Raw genomic sequence first — 22,405 nt, 5'->3', positions numbered from 1 at the left:
AAAAAAAAATCCCCAAATCCTTCAAGTTATAGTGGATTCATCAAAAATATTTGCAAAAGAAAAAAACAGATGTAAAATAGACTTCCTGAAGACACCACCAAGTGAAATATACGTAGAAGCATGATCCCGTCACTTCCAGATCCTACATGACATCACGTCCGGCTCACTAGCTCGAGGCTTCGAAAGCATGCCAGCTAATCACAGAGAGACATGTTGTCTCCACATTGGCTGTACAGACTTGGTGCCGGGGAACAGGAACCATACAATTTATCTATTTTATGAACCATGGTTCCTAATAAATACTAAATTTAGAGCACATTTCATGGATATTCGTTTCTTATTCTGAGTTCCTCTGAGAGCTACTACTAAGAGAAGGGGAGCCTGGGGACCCATCCCATGAGAGTTTACAGTTGGGAACCCACATGTTATTTGATCATCTTACTGTTATTTGACCATCCAGTATGGGGGTCAACAGCTTCTGGTGAGTGGGAAATTAATTTATTACTCACAAGTGGGGGAGAAGAATCTATCAATGTGACCTCCTCCTATACGACTCTCATCCATTCACATTTTCTGGACTCTTATGATACCCTATATAAGACCCACTATTATATGTGGTGTTGGGAGAGCACTTTATATATATTTATATTTCAACTTTCATGTTTTATGACACATATGTACATGCTGAACTCATACTGAGCAAGCATCTGTCTATTTATGGTTTTGGTATTGACTATTATAATAACTACATCTGTTTTTTATTAGCCAATGTTTCCTCAGTAGTATTGAAGAGTAAGGACTTTGTGTGAAACAAAGCAATTAAAACTTCCACTGAACATTACAGGTCACTAAAATCAGCTTATGAGAACTTCTATATATTGCATGTCTGGGGAATACGTATAAATATTAGCTATGTTTTTACTACTAGGAATTATTTTTGTTGTAGGGCTCTTGCGTCCCTAAGGACTGAATTAGTGGTAATGTATAGTGGTTTTGTAGACATTTTTTTATTTATTATGGTCAGGATTTAAATAAAAGTACTTTAAAAATATTTTTCTTTTTTGAAATTTGCTAAAATGTACACAAGTGTGTGAGTCAGATTAGTGACTCAACCTCCTGTTATATCTTTATGTCATATGGCTCCATTGGAGATTTTAATTGATGCCATTGGGGTTGATTTAGGACTACAGGCTGTTTACGTTGCAAAATGAATGTTAGTAAATAAGGTTGCCTTATTATCCAAGTCTGTTGGGGCTGTGTGTTTCTAATTATGCACACAGTGCATGGAGACACAATTCTAGTCCCTGCATGCAAGGAAGCCTCCATAGAAATCTTCACACTGGAACCACACTGAAAAAGGAAACCTGTGGCAGTGCTCATAGCACCGGCTTAAACTTAAACACAAGCAAGAATTAAAAGATAGATAAGCTGCATACTCAGTAAGTGATTAAAGGAGAAGTACAGCCAAAGCTTTTTTGTTTGTGTTGCAGTTTATTCTGTATTCTTGTAATTCAGGCTAAAATCCACGGTCAGCTGACATCACTCAGCCGGTCAAGACTGGGTAAAGATCCCAACTTTAAAGTCGGGATCCACCCAGATGTCTGGACTGGCACCTGGCTCAGCCTCTCAGCAATCTGCTGAGAGCCTGAGTCAGCTGCTCCTGCCCCCTCCACAGCCTAGCACTCCAGTGAGCATGGTGGGGGGGAACAGAGCAGAGAGCGGTGACTAACAGTCACTAGCTCTCTGCTCACGGAGCACTGAGAACTGAGCGATCAGCAGTCTTTGATCACTCAGCTCTCAGTTGGACCGATGCTGCATCCACCTAGGTAAGTATGATTTCTGGCGAAAAAAAAAGATCTCTTTTCAATCAGCTGCTGAGAGTGATTAAGTAAACTGAGGGTATAATATCACATTAATTATAGGCATTCATAGTTGTGACTAGAGCTTGTTATCTATATTCCCAGGTATCCAATGCACATGGCAGTCTAATGAGTCAAATACATTTTCTGTATTCAAAGCAACACAATTTGCAGATGTATGAAAAGTCTGTGGAGGTTTTTATCCATGAATCTCCTAGTTCTGAGCCCCATCTGGCCAATATCAGTAATGGAGCAAAACGTGTGTCACCATGCAGCAACCCAGAACACACAGCAAAACAGAGCCAGTATGCACAATTGTGTTCCACACCTCTTCACACAAAAGAAATGATAATAAATTGCAAACAAAACAAAAAAAGGAAAAAAAAAAAAAAACATATAGTGCAAGTCTTTACAATTGTAAAAAAAAAGTCTAAAACAGCCAGTAAAGCATTGGCAGACATTTGCTCCGGATGATCACCGTGACACTGTGAGGGGGAAGTGGATGTGATACTGCAACCTACAAGGTGGGTATCAGCCAGAGGAGAACAGCATCCAGGGAACAGGATGGCATCCAGAATGGGAGAGTTGGCATGTGCTTTCATTTTGGTAGCAGATTTTGCAGTGGAGAGACTCCTGAACAGTGGCATCGCTAGGGTTGGTGTCACCTGGTGCAGTAAAACATGGTGTCAACCCCCCATTTGTTGGCTGGCAGCCCACCATTGGGGCTTGTTGGCACGTGTTGCGGCCATCAGTGAGGCCTGCAGGCAGTATTAGGGCTATAGTTTAGCAGGTTGGGCAATTCTTAATGGCTCAGTCCCTAGGAGCAGTAATGGATAATGGCCAACAGGCCCTCTCACTAGACCCAGAGAAACTGCAGCAGTGATCCCTTCGGCTGGATGTTCGCTCACTCTGGGTTGCCCAGAACGACTCTAGTCAGTAGTGAAGCAAATCTGTACCCTGGAAGTGGCTCAGTCTCTCTGTCTTCGGTGGTGCTGGGCAGCAGCGTCTCCTGTAGCACTCACTCAGCTTTTTCCTGGGCTCCAGGCTCTCTCTCCCCAGCAGAGTGCATGCTGGGGGCTGTAGCCTGCTCCCTGTGAACACTGTGGCCGCCAGTCTTCCAGGACTACATATCATATGATGTAACCCTAGTCTCTTCTGATTGGTCCTCCTCTGCGGCCAATGGGGAGTGAGCAGCAAGCTGGACGGCGAACCTGATCAGAGCCACTCTCTCTTCTCCCACAGGAGAAAGAGGGAGCGAGTTGGGGAAACACTCTGACAGCCCACAGCATGCCTCTCCCCTGTCACAGTGCCGTTGCCTGTTCTCTGGTGGAGTGAGCGGGAGGAAAAGATCCCGTTGCCACCTCTTCACTGGCAGAAGGGGGGGGGGGCTCAACACACTACAACTGCTTCCTACTTGATGGTGTCACCCCTCTGGTGGGTGTACCTGAATGCTGTCCACCACCCCCCCGCACCCCCATAGCAATGCCACTGCACCTGAAGGACCTCAATTTAACAAGATTTACCTATCAGTTGCGTTAATAAAGAGTGAATGTTAGCAGAAACTAATAGGTGAATTCCACCAAAATATTTGTGGATTATTCACTGGACTAAGTGGGCATTCAGTTTACAGAGTGAACAGTTTCTATTCCCTTATTTAAAGCCTAACTGCAGGTTTTAGTGAAGTTTAAATAGTTGTTTGGACCAAGCTGGCCCAAATGAAATTTTTATTTTACTAACAGATTCAGTGACTGTGTTCACTGAATGCCTGAAACCAGACAGATGTAAGGAAGATGAGTCCTTCAAGAGAAGGTCATTTAGATAACCTGGGACCTGGATGCTTTGAGTTCTGAGAATGACAAGAGGTGCTAGGACCACTGTAAATATTTTGGGCATGGAGAAAATACCTAAGGGCAGTACAGTAAAATGGATATGGCTGTCTGCCACTGTGAAGTTCAGAAAGCACCAACGAAGTGAGAAATGTGCAGATAGGCATCTTCGATGTCTATGTATGCCAGGTATTCCTCATATCTGAAGGCGGCGAATACCAACCGTGCAGATTCCATGCATAATTTTGGATTTTGAAGATATTTGTTGAGGGATTCATATTCAGATTAGGATGAATACCCCCATTGGGCTTTGGTACTATGAACAAGTTTAGGTAGAAGCTTTTGAACCTGTATTGTGGAGGTACTGATACAACTACTTCTGGAACAAGAGACAGTTCAGGACATTCTGCACCCCTCCCTATTAAGAAAGGGTTGAAGTTAGGTTTTGAAGTAAAAGGCTGGGTTAGGTGCCTCTTGAGGAGGGGGCTTTTGAAATCTCTCTGTTGGAACAACCTTCCCTCTGGTGACATCGTTGATGAATTGGTTATGTGCTTCACCAAAAAGATGCCTTGAAATAGCACAAATTTGAGGCGCTTTTTGCAGGCAGCTTCAGCTGTCCAGGTTTGAGCAACAGAATTCTGTGCATGTGAAAGCAGATTTCATCCATTTTGGACCATGGGGTCAAGCAGGGATGTCATCATGTTGGCTCGGACAGGCAGCTTTTGTTCTTTTTCAATGCCTGGCTTTTTCTTTCCTTGGAAGTATGTAAGCTGCTTTAAATAAAATGTTGGTGAAAACTACTGCATTATGTAGTTTTTTCCCTCCACATGTGAGATTGGATATAACGTATACGGTGTCTTGCTGAGAGATAATCATCCACCTGGTTGTGAAAGATTTCAAGCCATCTATTCCTCTGTGAGATTGAAAGTGATGTTAGACCTTCCGTAATATGAAGTCTTAACCTCTGGTAAGCAAGTGGACTTTGTTCCCATTATTTGTGTATATATGACAGCACAACACATTGGTTATATTTAGTAGTCTGTGTATCATAGTATACTGATACCCATGAGTGCTGCTCTTTCTTCTTAATTTTGCACAGATTTTATATATTTTATTTTAATTTGCATTAAGTGCAGTTTTGTTTTAATTTTTGTTTTAATCCCTGGCAGCATATACTTGACTTTTTTGCTACCCTGCTGTCCGTTCAGTTCCAAAGGAAATGCCCAGTACTTTGTATGCCAGTACTCTAATAACTCTAGCTTAAACAGGAACTTCAGTTCACTCCAGATGGCTGAATAGAGCAGCAGGAGAATGAAAGAAAGGTAAATATTTGTGTTTGTGTGTGCTCCTTTACCCATGCATGGGCAAAGCATAGATTCCCTTTAGGCTAGGTTCACACCTATGCAGGTTGAGTTCGACCCGGTTCTGCATTGCGTTGTGCGTTTTTGCACCTGCATTGTTTATGCATTTTTTAATGTATTTTGCCGGGAGGGGGGGGGGGGGGGGGAGTCATTTTTTAAAAATGTTTCTTGTTGCTAAGGATATTTAACACACAAAATGCATCAAAAACATGGCAAAAATGCACTACATGCTTTTCTTCAGCATTTCCATTGAAGTCTATAGAACCAAAATTTTTTTTTATTTATAACAGATACTTATATAGCGCTGTCAATTTACGCAGCGCTTTACATATATACTGTACATTCACATCAGTCCCTAACCCTCAAGGGGCGTACAATCTAAGGTCCCTAACTTACATTCATTATTATTATAAGTATTGCCATTTTTGAGTATTTTTATGCGTATTGTCATGCTCATCTACAGTATCACCACCTGTTATACCATGTTGAATATTCATGATTCATGTAATATTTTGAGAGGGATTTGTATTTATGTTTTTTTGATCAGCTCTGATGAAGAAGGGACCACCCTTCGAAACACGTTAGCCTGTATCCCCCCCCCCCCTTTGGATTTACCTGTAACCCTGTGTGGATTATGGTTTACTTATGTCTGTTTTACCATTACTTTTGTGAGTATATTTCCTAAATAAAATTAGTCACTATTTATTGAGGTAATGCACAAGGTTTGTGCGCTCTTTCTTTCATCTCCTTCTACAGTTTTGTCAAGCTTCCCCAGCTTCATGATAGAGCTGCACAGCCTCTGATCACCAGCGGATGAACACGCTGTTTGTTACTAACGCCCGTTTGATCTGAGTCTTTGAGCGCAGAAGATAATGGATTTTTCATAACTTACATTCATACACATACTAGGGCCAATTTAGACAGGATACAATTAGCCTACCAGCAAGTCTTTGAAGTCTGGGAGGAAACCAGAGAACCCAGAGGAAACCCATGCAGGCACAGGGAGAACATGCAAACTCCCATGTTTGGGATTTGAACCAACAACCCTAGTATTGCCAGGCGGAAGTGCTAACCATTTAGCCACTGTGCTGAATGCAACTTTTTGCACTTAAAAAAGTCCCTGACCCTTTCTAAAAAACGCATCTGGTGAAAACACGGAAATGTGAACATGTCCCATAGGAAATCACGTTCAATGCGGCGGCACAGTAGCTTAGTGGTTAGCACATCTGCCTTGCAGTAAATGGGTCATGGGTTCAATTCCCAACCATGGCTCCTCCTGCATGGAGTTTGCATGTTCTCCCTGTGCTTGCATGGGTTTCCTCCAGGTGCTCCAGTTTCCTCCCACACTCCAAAGACATGCTGGTAGGTTAATTGGCTCCTGTCTAAATTGTCCCTAGTATATGAATGTAAGTTAGGGACCTTAGATTGTACACCCCTTGAGGGTTAGGGACTGATGTGAATGTACAATATATATGTAAAGCACTGTGTAAATTGACGGTGCTATATAAGTACCTGAAATAAATAATAAATAAATGGACTGTACTGCATTTCTGCAAAATGCTGTGGAAAACACTTATGTGTGAACCTGGGTTAAAGCCCAAATCAGCAAAAACATTTTTTTAGTTTTGGTTGAAGAGAGTAAGAACTGAGACCTGAGAGTAAGAACTGAGACCTGAGAGTAAGAACTGAGACCTTTGACAAATTTCTATTGCTGTGTGTCCCTGTTTGGGAGATTACATTTCACTTCCAATTTGATGGGTGCCAGACAAGGAACTAACAATAAATCCCTCCAACATAGACAGAAGCAGCAATACAGTCACTTTCTACTGGAGCAGGAAGGTTTAGAAAGTTTATCAGGATTCCATAGCTGCCTGGTTCCAGTTACAAAGACTTTCCCTCACATCCAGTCCAGTTGATAGATATCAGACAAAATAGGAAGTGAGGGGAAATATCCTCAACTCATACAGCATTTACAACTTGATAGAAATATGTCCTGAATGTGACATAGCCAGCGTTTAAAACCTGAGAGAAGTTGTAAGCCTTCTTCACACTAAGCTCAATATGAGCACAACATGAATACTGACATGCAAACAGGTGCAAGCAGACTCCCTAGTACTGGCTCTAAACAGGCAAATGTGGTTTTCTAGTGAGTAAGAAGTTTTTATTTCAGTTCCTCTCAAAGCATGTTTTCTCACAGCCTGTCCACATCCTCGTTCTGTACTGTCCACAGAACAGCAGCACTCATTGCGGAATGCAGTTCTCATTATGTGTCTAACAGTTTTCTTACACTGTAAAGGACCAAAGAGCTAACTATCAAGCAAGACAAAAAGGTAGAGCAAATCTCTTTACATTCAATCAATACATACATAAGACCAAAGAGGTCATAATTGTTTCAACATGTTACCTTATTAGACTGCAGATTTGTGTGTTGTTCGTTATGGCACACATGTTTGCATGTGTTGACATGTTTTTTTAATACGTTTTCATGTGTATTTTGTTGTTTCCCTGCATACAATTTTCATAAATGTGTCTAAAAATAATTACTACATTTTCTTTAGGCCCAATAATGTGTTAATGCAGTAAAATTCATACAGGCAACATTTCTATAACTTACTGTGTTTCAGCACAGAGATAGATGCAGGCCTGATTAATTTTTTAGAACAAGTCTATGGGGTTGATTTATTAATGGCAAATAGACTGTGCACTTTGCAGGTGTAGTTGCACTCTGAAAGGGGTTTTGCTCCAGAGCTTAGTAAATGAGGTGAACTTTCACTTTGCAAAGAATACCTAATCACATGCAAGGGAAAGTAAAAAAATGTAAAAACAAATTTAAGAACAAAATTTAAAAAATAATTTTTGCTTGCGCATGACTGGATAATGAAAGTCAGCAGAGCGTCCCTTCATTTACTAAGCTCTGGAGCAAATTTCCATGTACTGTAACTGCATTTGCAAAGTACGCAGTCTGTTTCCTTTCAGTAAATCAACCCCTATGCTTGACGCAGATTCCTTGCAGTAACTGGCTGTGTTATATCACTGGGAAACAAATAGTTGTGAATGCAATCTTTTTTCAAGAGACAATTATAAACTCTTTCCATCTAGTTTCAGTAAATAACAGTAGAGAAAGGGATTTAAACAATCTAGCACAGGCTAAACTGTCAGTCTCTATGTTTTGCATAGTTTTCCACAGCTTGCACATTTTTGCAAAGTGCCAAGTTTATAAGACACAACTCTGTACTTTAAAGTATAACTCAAGGCAAATCTTTTTTTTTCTTTTAGTTTCTGGACATAGTGGAGATGGATTAAACACCTGTCAGTTTTTATTGCCGTCTGTGCCCCCGTTATGGAGATTCACCCTCTCTATTCCATTTTACCATTATTATTATCATTGAAAGTGAAAGTAAAAGACCGTTCCCAAATTTTGGGTTGTCCCCAGAAAAGTAATAGAGGGGAAATCTTCCAATGGGGACACCAGTTCTGGTGACCTGGGGGTCCCCAAGGAATTCCCTTAATTTGAAGGGATTTCCTCTCACTTCCTATTTGGCTATGGGACCGGAAATGAAGGAAAATCTCTGTAATGGGACACAGATGGTATTAAAAAAAATCTGACCAGGTTTATAACTGTATCCAAAATGAAAAAAAAAGTTTTGCCTGTATTCTACTTTACCTGATTTGTGAGGTAAGGAATTAGCAAAACTATATCATAGTGAAGCTAAGAAATTTAGCTTGCTGTAACTTTATAAATGTATAATTTATTGTTTTAACATATGTTACAATACAAGAGACCAATCATAGCGAGCGTTTAACAGTTTTAGCCAGTTGATTGTCTATCGTAGGTAATGGCGCATCTGTTATTTGCACTGTGTGATGAAAGGATAAGTTCACCTTTGGGAACACATTACATGTTCCAGCAGTTTTTAGGGTGGAACATGCAACATGTTCCCACTGCTGCAGCAATGTCATTCATTCACAGAGTTCTGTGAATGGGAAAACTACAACTACCATCGGCCTTTGCGGCTGACAGCTTGTAGTTTTCAATGAACTACCAGAACGCTGCTGAATGCTCTAGGCAGTTCATTGACGGTTCCTGTCATTGTGTAACTGCCTGCCCATACAAGGTACGAGCAGACAGCTTACACCAACAGTCTGCAGGAGCCTGGCATTGCACTCGCGATCTGATGATTGTAGGTGCAATGCTTTACAGGCTCCTAATAAAATAAATAATAAATGCACATTGTTTTAACTGCAAGAAGATGTGCATTTTTTTTTTTTTTAAAGGAAAACGTATATCTTAAATTTAGCTCAGCAGATTATCCTTTAGATCAGTAATGAAAATATTACACGATTCTGAAATATACCACAAGGGCCAACATCACAAGACAGGATTGAATGGTACACAATCTCTCTTTCAATGCAAGACAGTTACCACTATCATGCAGGAGGGATGTACTTTGCCTATTCTTGACCCCTGATTGTGGACGTCTGTGAAAACTGTAAATATGTGAATTCTATGTTAGGTTAGAGTTGTAGCAAGTAAAATTCAGGTGTATGGGGGCTGTATTATCGCATTAGGGTGCTATTAAAAAAAAGTGGTATGTAACACACCATGGTATGTGCATTGTAGCAACAGACATTACCACAATGCAACAATGGCAATGGGCCCTAACAGCTTAGCTACACATGCAATTTAAGTTTTTTGCTGTTGCTACATTAGACTAGAGCTACACAGTGTAGTAGCTCAGCAATATTATTACAATTGCAAGCAATTAATTGTTTGGCGCAGCAAATGCTCACTAAACAAATACAACAAATAACCTTTATTGTAAAGTGTACTAAGCAACATGCTGTTGCAATTAATCTCATAATTCTTGAGTTGAATGCAACTGATCACTGTTACAAGCTAGTTGTGTAGACTATGTTCAATCCTCTTAGTGATTAATCACTAGCCATTTTAGTAGTGTGACTGAGCTTCTAAAATGACCTATTTAAGTCTAGCTGTATATCAGAGACACACGTGGGAGATACAGCACATACATACAGCACAAAAGCTACATATCAGGAATGCTGAAAGAAACGTTGGTTGCTTGAAAGTTATACCGACCCTCAAACTTCGAGTTACCAATTGAGATCAACCATACAGATGAGGAGTTTTGCCTTTGTTCTAATTTTACTTGCTGAAATTACAGGAGCTACAGTTGCTGGCATGTTTTTAAATGTGCCATCTCTATGGCTGTCAGCTTTTTTCCTGGCTTCACTAGCAGCAGGGTTATTGACCTGAAACAAGCACACAGACAGTGAAGTCTAAACTGTCTGAACCCCCATACTGCATACATGTTACAGGTTAGTGTCTTAGGGTAGAGAAGCTGGTATCAAGATGATAGCATTAAAGCATGCACCTTTAAAATATGACACCTATGGGTACGTCCATATTTCTGTCCTTGAGTGCTGGTTCACATATATGCAGACTGGATGCAGTTTGAACCACATCCAATCCGCACGACATGTGAAATAAAATTGCTTCCTATGGTGCCTATTCACATACAGTATTTCCGGTGCACTGGCAGTGCGGATTTAGTGCGGTGTGAAAAAGAGTCTGAGCAGTGCCGTCAGGTGCGGATTACAGGCTATTGACTTCTACGGGAACCATTTCTAAACCACATATGTCTGAACAGGATAAAATCCTGACCGAATCATGTCCTGAACTGATGTAAACCTGACCTGAACCACTGAACTACTGTGTCAATTAGCTGTGAAATCTGAGCTTCAATCTGCACCGCACATGTGTGAATCAGCTCTCAATTTGTGTGTAATCAGACAACCTCTTTCACTACATAGCTCAAGGAAAATCTAATGGAAATCGAATGGGAAAATTGTATAATGTATTTCCATCTTTAGCCTTCTGGTGATATGTTACAGGTATTAGCAATTTCAAAATTAAAATACAAATGTAAGTTCCCACGCAGTTGTGCTAAAATCCACTTACCCTAAGCTGTGTGAATCAGCTCTTAAGGTTCCTTTTAAAAAAATAATGTGCCTAAAGAATTATATAATATGTACAATATCCTATGCACTGAGTAGACCAACCCTACCTGGTTAAAATGCATGTCAGGGCAAAATAACCAAAAAAATGCAGTACTTCTCTAAAAACATGCACATTTCCCCATGTTCATACCTTTAACCACTTGTCTACCAGGGCAATTTTTTCATTTTTTGCACACGTTACAGTCTGCATTGTTTGCTAGAAATTACTGTAAATCCACCAAAAAGTTGTGGTGGTTGCAATTTTTTTATGTTGCATGATATTTTCGCAGGCATTTATCAAACATATTTTCAGAATTAAATACTCTAAAATTAATTTTAGTGCAGCTACAGGCATGATCCTGGTATCAAATTTTTAAGCCGTCCTATCAATTTTAAAGTACTTAGAAGGTGGCTCCCGCCACCACTGTTCCTGGGCACTCTCATCCCACCAGGGAGCCCAGGACCGCTGCAAGAGGTAAGGTCAGCTGAGCACAAAAGAGAAAGAGGAACATTAGTTTCTCCCCCTCCTTTGCGACAAATGAAGTCGGGTGACAAGGATTTTGTCACTTATGCTTTCAATTCTTTGTTTACCTGGCCTGGTCTGTGTTTGATCGGCTGCTGTGGAGGCACAGGAGGGATAAAAGGTCTAATAGATATGTGGTCTCTCAATAAAGAGTACCCGTCACTGGCCAGGCTATCACAAGGCATGTTGTTCCCTTGTGATAGCAAGAAAGTTTAATAAAAAAAAAAAAAGTATTTAAAATAATTACATAAAATAAATAATGAAAAAATGTAAAGGACCCCCCCCGTGCTCACAAACACGCATTTAGGTCCCGCATACACAGTGAATGGTGATTGCACCACACGTATGGGGTAACACCATGAATATCAGAGTGAGCGCAATAATTCCAGTGCCAGAGCTCACATTTGACTCTGAACTGGTAACCTTTAAAGGCTTTTAAAGTGTTGTCTATGGAGAATTGCAGGTATCATAGTTTGTTGCCATTTCACATGCTTGTGAAATTTTAAATCTTGACATTTTTTCTATATCAATTTACTCATGTCATGTTTTATATTTTACCCAAAAAATTGGGTAATATATATTGTTTTTGCGTGTACTAATTTGCATTTAAGTGTATTTTTCCTGAAATTTTGCATTTGATAAACGGCTGTGCAAATATTGGTCAACAAAACAAATGGCAACACCCACTGCTTTAAAAAATATATACTGAATAATGTTTGGAGATTCTAAGTAATTTTCAACCAAAAAATGCTGTTTTTAACATATATGTGAGAAATGTCAAAATTGGCACAGTCGGCAAGTGGTTAAAGGGGCGACCAGCCAGAGCTACATATACATATCGTTTTCCTTTTCAAAGAAAATGAAGTAGTTTTGCTTTAAACCTTAACAATCATCAGTTCATGGAGTGCAGCTTCAAGGCTGCTGAAACACTTTACCTGCTTGGCTTACTGAAGAACAACAAGTGGTATCTTTTAAAATCCCTACATTCAACAGGATTCAGAGTCAGGTACACTAAAGTAAAAAAACAAAAACAAAGGAACACCAAGATATTGACCCTGTGAAGAATGATTGGAATCTGTGTGTACAGAACCCGCTTTTCCACAAAAAAATTAAATTTGATATTTTTCTGTCAGTGATGAATGCTAATTTTTATTACAAAAGAGAAAGACCAGTTTTCCATTTTTACATGAAGATGTACAGTAATGTGTATTTCTGAACAAACCAGTATGAATGATGCTTGCAGTGAGCAAATTAAAAACTGAACATTTTGGTGGTTTCAAGAATTGGCATTTGGACAAACTACAATAACTATGCTTAAGACTTTTAGACAGTTTTGAAAAAGCTTTTTTTTTATTTTTGAATGTTATCCCAGATGACAAACAGAATGGGGTCACTGATTCAACAGAGAATATAAATCAGACAAGGAGTCAAAATCAAATTAGATTATTTTTGTAATATACGGTAAATGGATGCCTACTTTTTACTGTGGTGTTCTCTGACTCATAGAATGTGTTAGAAGTTTAGTTTTTGCAGAAACATAGTAAGTCACTTGCGTCCCATACGTTTCACCAAAGGAGGGTTCGCATAAGTAAAATACAGTGCAATCAGACTTGGCAGGAATCACGTTGACTATATAATTTCCAGAACTGTAAGTCATGTAGATGATCAATAAAAGACATCTTAAACCTTCTAGCTGCATAATAGGCACTGTTAAGTCAAATATTTTCACAAGTCTATATGACGCAACACCTGAGCAAGTAAAATACCGCAACTTGTCTTGCAGAATGTTTGATGACTGTGTGACCTACTAACACCAAAGAATAAAGTTAGAAGAGAAGCTCACCAACAAAATCAACCCATATTTAAAAATAAAATATCCCTCAATCTTCCTGGCCAAAATTGAAGACATAGAGAACATGGAGAATCTCACAGCTTCTCTGTACCAAAGGGAAGAGAAACATTGTGAATTAAACATTGTGCGTTTCCCTGCGTCAGTTCACATACCTCTGGTCACACCCTGGAGCCCTGACACCCTGGAGGTTTTCCCATGCTCCTTAAATATTTCAAAATCTTGCATACATTAAGAGGAGGGTCAGCATAATGAAGCAAAGGTGACATCCTGGTTGCTCATATTTGGCCTAATCTTTGGCGGGACTGTAATGGCTGTTTACAAAACATCCCTTGGGCGTTTAATGATATGTACCTTCCTTTTTCCCTCCACCTCCTCCTGATCCTTTCTTCTCTTATCCTCCCCATTGTCACCTTTCTCTAGGTTTTCATGGACTTAACTCCCCTCCCCTATGCATTTCTTGTTCCTTCTCTTTTTCCCCCCTTATCCATGTGATCCATGTAGGTTAAATTAAGAAAATTTAGAAGGCATCAGGATGCAAACCCTGGTTTAAAATAGGTAAAGATAATCTTCTGGCCATGTAACTGGGGACTGGGTCCCAACATAACCTATTTTTTCATAAGCACTATAATATGTGTACTTGTACTTAGGTTCTTATTTACCTGTAAAGTTGAGCTGTATTGATCGAGTTTTCCTGCATACTGCAACTTTTAATTAGTTGTGCCTGAGTGGATATGATGTGTAAGGCCCCTTTCACGTGAGCAGTCTGGTCATGTCCATCTGTCCATTTTTCATGAAGACCCAAATGGATCCTCTATTCTCCTCTATGTGTAGTTGGATGTAAACAGACTTGTGTCTATTTACACTCGGCTACCTCTGATCCAATCGATCCGGCAAAAACAAATGTAAGGGAGTCAGTTCCCTGCCATCTTGTATCATAGGGCAGTCAGGTGTAAATGGACAGCTGGTCTATTTACATCCAACTGCCCCTAGAGGAAACTTGGCTATGTATGTGTCCACTCTGCATAAGCGGAGCAAACAAGGACCTATCATCCAGCAGTTCTGCTCAGCTCAGCAGGGGATCAGTGGATTAATCCCCTGCTGAGCAAAACCAGATCTGTCCCATGTGAAAGGGCCTAACTGGTTTTGTATACCTATGCCTTGGAAAAGAAAACCTAAAATATATTTTAAAGTGTTAGATTGCCTTTATCAAAAAATTAGTTTATCTTTACCAAAAAACTGCCTTAGCAGGTAAGGGGCACCTGTAGACAAAAACAAACTCTACAACTGTGCCCAAAGTCGAATTATTAGCATGCTGTAGGTGGAAGCCATCAAAGTACCTTTGAAGTACATTCAAGGGGTTTTGAAACAGAGAAAGAGCTCTCTCCTACGATGGTGGAGATGAGCAGTAACAGTTGGGAGTGTCTTAACAACATCCTAGCAACAGTGGGGTGACATCTCTGGGAGTAAATGACATACACTTATAGCAAGGTATATCACCTTTGGTTAATGCTGCACATTTTGTCTTTATCCACAGGTGCCCCTTACCTGCATAGGCAGTTTTTTTGGCAAGGGTATTGGTAATAAAAAGCCAATACTAAACTGCTCCTGTAGGCCCCATTCACAAAAAAGTGGTCATTACAAAAGGGTTTATGTTCTGCCATGCTACTTCATAGTGCACTGTGGTGCTATTCAAAACTGTGTAGTATGGGCATTGTTGTGTTGCCGTAATGGACAATAAAGCAAGTGTTACTACAATGTACAAGTGTCAGTGTGCCATTATGGGCATAAACAATTATTACATGGACAGAGTTGGCCTGGAGATAGTACGCCATTTATTTATGTTTTGTTTTTATTTAGTGCTGATGATTTATGCAGCACTTTACATCAGTTTATATTCACATTAGTCCCTGTTCTCTAGGAGCTTACAACCTAAAGTCCTTACTTCATGTGCATACATACACATACTACAGCCAATTTTATCAAGAGCAAATGACCTACTACCATGTCCTTGGACTTGTTTGACCAAGTCCACCTCTTAATTTCAGAGCTATGTAGGTGTGCTTAACCCAACTAAAGGTAGACATGGGCCTGTGAAACATTTAGGCAAGATGCTCTAACATAAGCTGACCCTCAGACTTGCTAAGCAGTGTATTCTAGGAGAGGATACATGTGACAGCCATGGGCATTGGACACTAGATGCTGGATTTTAGCTATTTTAGTTGCTTATTAGAAGCCTATTTAATATTTATTTTACTCATTTCATTAAATCAAATGGTTGATTTGCACTAATAATATACTCACCTTGCACGTTGTATCCTCTCAATAGATAGACAAAATTTTAAAGATGAACTCCAGAAAGAAATTTAAAAACAACAATGAATACAGTTATGTATTTATTTAAAAAATAAAGTATATTTAAAAGCAACTAGTATAAATACTGAATTTGCCTTTATTTTCACCTTTTGCAAAACTCTGTACAGCTGCACATGAGAGTGCGTGAGAGCACTAAGGACTAGTTGGAAGCCGTGCTTGCAGATGTGCAAGGTAGGATGACCCCATAAATCTGTTGCTGCTTTTTTTAATATTCAGTCACAGGTTGAGGAAAGGAAGGAAACTTATGTTGCTTAACTGCAGCAGAGAAAACTGAGTTTTTCGGGGCTGTGTAATAGTTAGGATACGTGCACAGAAGAACAAACACAATTCCCATATACAGTATATATTTCAGCTGTGTACGTACAGTAGCTGTTTGCTTGAAGTTCAGTTTTAATTTTTTATGGTATATCCTAGCTTAGCCAACAGTTATTGCTGCAATACTATTTAGAATTTATTGCAGATTAAATTTGTTGTATAAACCAACCAATTATCCAGGTTTCCATACCCAGAGTTAATATAAACTTCACAGGGAGAACACACATGATAGTCCTGAAAAAGTGTTTGATCTGTTCCTAAGTTGTGACCGAAGTGCAGAGCACACTCATACTGTATAGGATACATGGAAGGAAACATTTGCAGTGTGGGCATTTTTGACATTCACAGTTGTTAAAAGGGAAACTTTAGATCTTTTTATATGAACAAGAACTTTAGTTTCAACTACGTCAATTGACGTGTAAAAGTTAAACCACAATAACCACAGTGCTGCTTGTTTACCAGGAAAGAGGATTGTATATTAGATATGTAAAGATGACAGCAGCAGTATCAAGCAGCCAGCAGCCCAAGACAGGACAGTCAGCACAGGTATTGTCTCTTTTATAACAAATTTCATAAAAGTATATAAAAATATAGTTTTATATTTGCTATACTATGAACAATTTCAAGGGATATCACTATGTAATAAACATAAACAAACAGCAGCTCATGAAAGAAAGCTTTAGTCTCCATGCACACTAGCTTTTTTTAAGCTCAAAAAAGGCTGGAAGAAAATGGTCTTTTTTAGTAGTACTTAAGAGTGTTTAGGAGCGTTAGTGGTTTTTTTTACAATACATGCAGGGAGAAAAAAAAGCTAGAAAAAAGTTGTTAGGAGCTTTTTAGTAGCGTTTAAGAGCGTTCAGCGCTTTTTTTTCTGCTGGCAAATCACTTCCAAAAATGCAAAAAAAAAGTGGGTTTTTTTCTGGTCCTAGAAGCTGAAGCTTGAAAAACGCTTCTAGCCTTCAATAGTGTGCATGGACATAGGATAACATTATTTGCCTCTAGGCGCAGAAAAAAAAAACGCTCATAACTAAACTAGTGTGATTAGAGCCTTAATTATATTTTACGACTGCTACTAAATTCCAGGGATTCATAATTTTACAGTTCTGTTCTAAGCACTTTAATCGCAATCTAAAATATAGAATATTCCCGAGCTGGCCAACAGGGTCCCCTTGAAGAATAATTCCAGGTATTATTATTATACAGGATTTATATAGCACCAACAGTTTGCTCAGCGCTTTACAATATAAAGGGAGACAATACAGCAACAATACAGTTCAATACAAGAGAATTAGGAGGGCCCTGCTCCTTGGAGCTTACAATCTAAGAGGGAAGGGCTGGTGGTACAAAAGGTAATAACTGTGGGAGATGAACTGGAGGAATAGAAGATTCCTTTATTAGCTGAAGGCAGGATAGGCTTCCCTGAAGAGATAGGTTTTCAGAGATCGCCTAAAAGTGGGCAGAGTAGGCAATAGTCGGATAGATTGGGGTAGAGGGTTTCAGAGGAAGGGGGAGGCTCTGGAGAAGTCCTGGAGATGAGCATGGGAGGAGGAGACAAGGGAGCTAGAGAGCAGGAGGTTGTGGGGGAGCTGAGAGGATGGTTTGGGTGATATTTGGAGACAAGATTGGTGATGTAATTTGGGGCAGAGTTATAAATGGCTTCATATGTTATTGTTAATGTTTCTAATATTATTAGTTGGGCAATGGGAAGCCAGTGGAAGGATTGGCAGAGAGGGATGGCACATATGGAACGGTTAGTAAGTTGGATGAGTCTGGCAGCAGCATTCATGATAGACTGAAGAGGGGAGAGCCTGCTATGAGGTAGGCCATTGAAGAGGGAGTTACAATTGTCAAGGCGAGAGATAACCAGGGAGTGAATAAGTTGCTTAGTGGTTTCAGAGGTTAAGAACGGCGTATCTTGGAGATTTTGTAGAGGTGAAGTCTACAAGATTTGGACAGTGATTGGATTTGGGGCTAAAAGGACAGATGGGAGTTTAGGATTACACCTAGTACCCTGTATGAGGGAATGGACTGATGGTTGTATTATTGACCTTGATGGAGAAATCAGGGGAGGGGGCACGGGCTAGAGGGAATAGTATGAGCTCCGTTTTGATGGATATTGATATTGATGGATGAACTATGGGTATTCTTCCATAGTTGGTACAGCTTGGAACAATGTTACTATGCATATACCATATCTGTGTGCTCCCTCTAGAAGCTGGAAATCACTGTAGTAGGCATAGCTACTCCGGTGACCTCCACTAGCTTCCGGGTTCCGTGCCAAGCAGCTGCTCTGCTGCAATGTGCACACCGGAAGTTTTCCCCTTGGCACGAAAGCCATTCAGAGATCTCCCTGCATTTTTTTTAATGAATGCAAAACTAACTAGCTCTGACTTCACATGCCTCTCCTTTATCTGTAGAAAGTGGTGAATGAAGGTTAAAAGAAAAAAACACTTTTTGCTAACCAGTCCTTGCTTATATCTGAGTGGCATCATCAAATTAAAGAAGACATCCAGGTACAGGCGACCTGTGTTTAGCAGGGCAGTCACTCCAGACCCAGAAGCAAGCAGAGATTACTGTAATAGTGGTGCCTACTACAGTGATTTCCCAATTCCATGAGAATCCCATGGTGTGGTATATGCAAAGATACATTGGTCCAAGATGGACTAACATAACTATGTAAAAAAATATCCATACCTTGGTTTCTTCTTTAACTTGATTCTGCTACTCACATATAAGCAATGACTGGTTAACAAAAAGAGTTTTTTTTCTTTCCCTTCATTCACCACTTTTTATTAAGTAAAAAGAGGCATGTGAAGAGAGACAGTTTGAGAATAGTGTACTGTTGTTACATTTTTGTGCTGAACATTACAAATCCTTTGGCTCATTACAGACATGAATACCATCTATGGTATAATACTAAGCCACAACTCCCTTGCCGTGCTTGTAACAGGACATGATCGTTCATTTTGAATTTGTTTACTTAATTTTCTGAGCAAACACCAAATATCAGTTTGTGGGTTAGCAATTTATTAGTATACTTTATCTGACTTTCATAGGGGTGCCAGTACTATTAGCATTTCAGAAATGAAAACAAATTAAATACCCAGAATTTATTAAAAGTGTTATTAAACTCAGGACCCTGCATTCACTGTATCTGGTCTCCTACAGAACATGGAAGTGCAAATATTTTAGTAAATATAAACTCCTAAATACCTTTTCTCACCAGCCGAGCACATGTTAAAGCTTGTAAGAGGAGTTTTCATTTTTCTCTAGGAGGATGCAGGACCCCTGACCTCTGTCTGGACAGTGCTGATTGGCCCTGTGCTGATCACATGCACTCTCCCAAGAATACAAAAACCTAACAAAACACACCAAACTGAGCATGTGCAGAGTGTCTCCACATGATATGTCTTATCAGGACATAAAAGGGGGACACTGGAAGTAGGGAAGGATAAGAGAAGTTAGGATCAAACAGCATTTTTACACAATTCAGAGGATTAACCCCTTAGGTCCCACAGAGAGTATAACAAGCATGCTTTACTGCATATACAGACTGATTTTACTGTTGTGGGTTTAGTAACACTTTAATGACTCTCCTATGAAGGTCATTGCTCAAGCAATTCCTTTCATGTGGTGACAGCTGTCCCCCAGTTATGTTTCTGGGTTGTTACCCTATCACATGCTTCCCCAAAAGAAACAACAAGCAGCAGTGATTACACACATTGTGCAAGCGGGATCCACTGTTGTTGCCATTTTAAAGCAGGTCCAGAGCTATGACGTGCAGCCAACACTGGAGTATGCACATATCAACAGGAAATAACTGAATAAGGCTGTATTCTAATTAAGTTTCTGTTTGCAATTAAGACATCTATAAATTGCTGTATAATCTAATATATGAGCAAAAGTTTCCCATATAGCTAAATAATAAACCACATTTTCTGTGCACTGTTTTAGGCCTTTCCTTGGAGCTGACTGCAGGGCTCTCCTACAATGAAGGACAATGCCAACAATTCTTACGTTGCCTGTAACGTCAACAAAGACTTGGAACCATTCACATATTTCTATTGGATGATATTTTTGGTAGGCTTTTTTGGGAGTTGTTTTGCTTTGTGGGCTTTCAACCGGAAAGACAACAGCCAGAAATGTACAAATGTATACCTCATAAACCTGCTGGTGGCAGATCTGCTACTGACTTTGGCTTTGCCATTTAAGATTGTTGTTGACTTGGGACTGGCTTCCTGGAAGTTGAAAATCTTTCACTGCCAAGTAACAGCATGTATGATATACATCAACATGTATATATCTATAATATTCCTGGGATTTGTTAGCATGGATCGGTGTCTACAGACTATACAGAGTGCAAAACTGTACCAAATACAAAAAAGAGGATTTGCCACAATGCTATCAGTAGTTGTTTGGGCTTTGGTGCTGTGCATTATGCTACCAAACATGCTGATCCCTATAAGAGACATTCCTGAACAGGAGGGTGTTGGATGCATTGACTTTAAACAGAAGATTGGAAAAGACTGGCATGTGCTCTCCAATTTTATCAGCATTGCTATATTTTTGAACTGTTCCTGTATAATCTTGATCTCTAATTGTATTACTATTAATAGGCTTTATAAAAATAAGGACTGTGAGGAATTTGACAATATCAAAGCAGCCCTTGTGAAAATTTTTCTAATAACAGCTGGGTACATCATATGTTTCCTTCCCTACCACATCGTCCGAATTCCATACACGTTAAGTCAAAATGATGTCATCACAGACTGCAGCCTGAAACAAGTCCTTTTCCATGCAAAAGAATCTACACTGTTGCTGTCCATTTCCAATCTTTGCTTTGATCCTATTGTATACTTTTTTTTCTCCAAATCTTTTAGAACTAAAGTAACCAAAACATTTTCTGTAAAGAAAGAGGTTAAAATTGTGGCTGGTGAAGACACAATAACAGAAACAGCAGCCTAGGAAAACATCCACCAACATACCCATACATCAAACGTGAAGTGAGAAGATGCTTCCAGGATGCTTTTATTTTTGAAAAATATATGTATTTAGGTACCATCTTAAATAGTATCTATAGCAATCATTTAGATTCCTGACATTTTTTTTATATTGCAGCTGTTGTGAACATAGAAACTATAACTAAACATAATGATCTGGTTGCTATGGGCCATACAAAATTTCATATTTGATACAATGTAACAATGGTACATATTTTTTAAACTAGATATATTCTGATTCATCGGGATTCTGTGGCACTTATCTTGAACATTCAGGGAAGATTTAATTCCTGCTTAGTGGTAGGAACAGAGGGTAAATGTTGATGAAGACAAATAAAGATTTTAGCCACAAAAGTCACATTCACAAGGTATCAGATGTTTGGTGTGTGGCAGGATCATAGTAGTGAGTGGAAGTACATGCACCAAGATCTACATAGAAATATTGGAGGAGTCAGTGAAGAAAACTGATAATTTGCCACTCCAAATGTATTGTGAAATGTAAATTGGACCCAGCAGCTTTATCGTTTGCCATATTTTAAACACGAATGGTTTTACCTTTTAAGAATAAGAAAACTAATTTAAAGGCACACAGTGGCAACAATAGCTTTTTCTGGTATATGTGCATGCAGGAAATGTGCTTTTCAATTAGAGGCAACAGTGTAGTGATCGGCAGGATGAACAATTGCCACGCAATAAAAATGTTCCTACATCTTTCCCTTTAAACTATGGGATTGATTTACTAACTTCAACTTGTTCAGTTAAGCTTTGAAAAAAAAAAACTGGAAGCTGACCCCTATGTGTCCTAGTGAGAGCTGCAGCAGTCAACGAACATTTATTGCAGCACTCCAAACATATATATTAAAAAAAAAAAAATCACTATATACTGTAAGATTCATGTATACTGTAGTTTGCCACTAAAATTGTATAATGTATTTTCAAGTGGTCTATTAAAGGAATTGGTATATACTGAAAGTATAAATTAAAAGAAATGAATTGTAAAGTATCAACAGATGAATATTACTTTTAGTATTAAAGCATAACTTTTTTCCCGACCGGCCGTTGTATATAAACGGCCGGACGGCGGCAGTGCAGGGTCGGGTGGCCGTTTATAAACAGCCTCCCCGCACCCTGCTTGTGCGTGCTCCCTGGGAGCACGCAGCACCGCGATCCGGTGCCTGCTGTGTCCTCTGGACACAGTGAAACACCGATCATCGGATGGGACCTCTGTCCCGATCATGTGATCACTGATTGGCCAATCAGTGATCACATGCAAAGTAG

The 22,405-nt window shown here is 39.5% G+C and overlaps 2 protein-coding genes across 3 annotated transcripts in view; one reads left to right on the top strand and one right to left on the bottom strand.

Moving 5' to 3' along the window:
• Window positions 1–22,405, bottom strand: part of MED12L (mediator complex subunit 12L) — a 464,120-nt gene that overhangs the window by 300,451 nt on the left and 141,264 nt on the right. The gene's annotated exons all lie outside the window — the stretch shown is intronic.
• On the top strand, window positions 7,269–22,127 carry GPR171 (G protein-coupled receptor 171). Of its 2 annotated transcripts, none has more exons than XM_089672648.1 (2): window positions 7,269–7,376; window positions 20,082–22,127. In XM_089672648.1, the coding sequence occupies exon 2, from the start codon at window positions 20,118–20,120 to the stop codon at window positions 21,090–21,092; it is 975 nt and encodes a 324-aa protein (XP_089528774.1). In that variant the 5' UTR covers window positions 7,269–7,376; window positions 20,082–20,117; the 3' UTR covers window positions 21,093–22,127. The 2 variants fall into 2 exon arrangements, with proteins under 2 accessions (XP_089528774.1, XP_089528775.1); XM_089672649.1 differs by lacking the exon at window positions 7,269–7,376 and adding an exon at window positions 16,638–16,673.

This window comes from Staurois parvus, unplaced genomic scaffold, assembly GCF_062004578.1.
Source record: "Staurois parvus isolate SC_StPar_1 unplaced genomic scaffold, SC_StPar_1.0 ptg000131l, whole genome shotgun sequence".
NCBI lineage: Eukaryota > Metazoa > Chordata > Amphibia > Anura > Ranidae > Staurois > Staurois parvus.
Note: the sequence above shows the minus strand (reverse complement) of the source record. Positions and strands in the feature narration are given on the sequence as shown.

Bases quoted from the DNA above. Each gene is read 5' to 3' on its own strand.
- GPR171 (XM_089672648.1), top strand. From the start codon at position 20,118: ATGAAGGACAATGCCAACAATTCTTACGTTGCCTGTAACGTCAACAAA.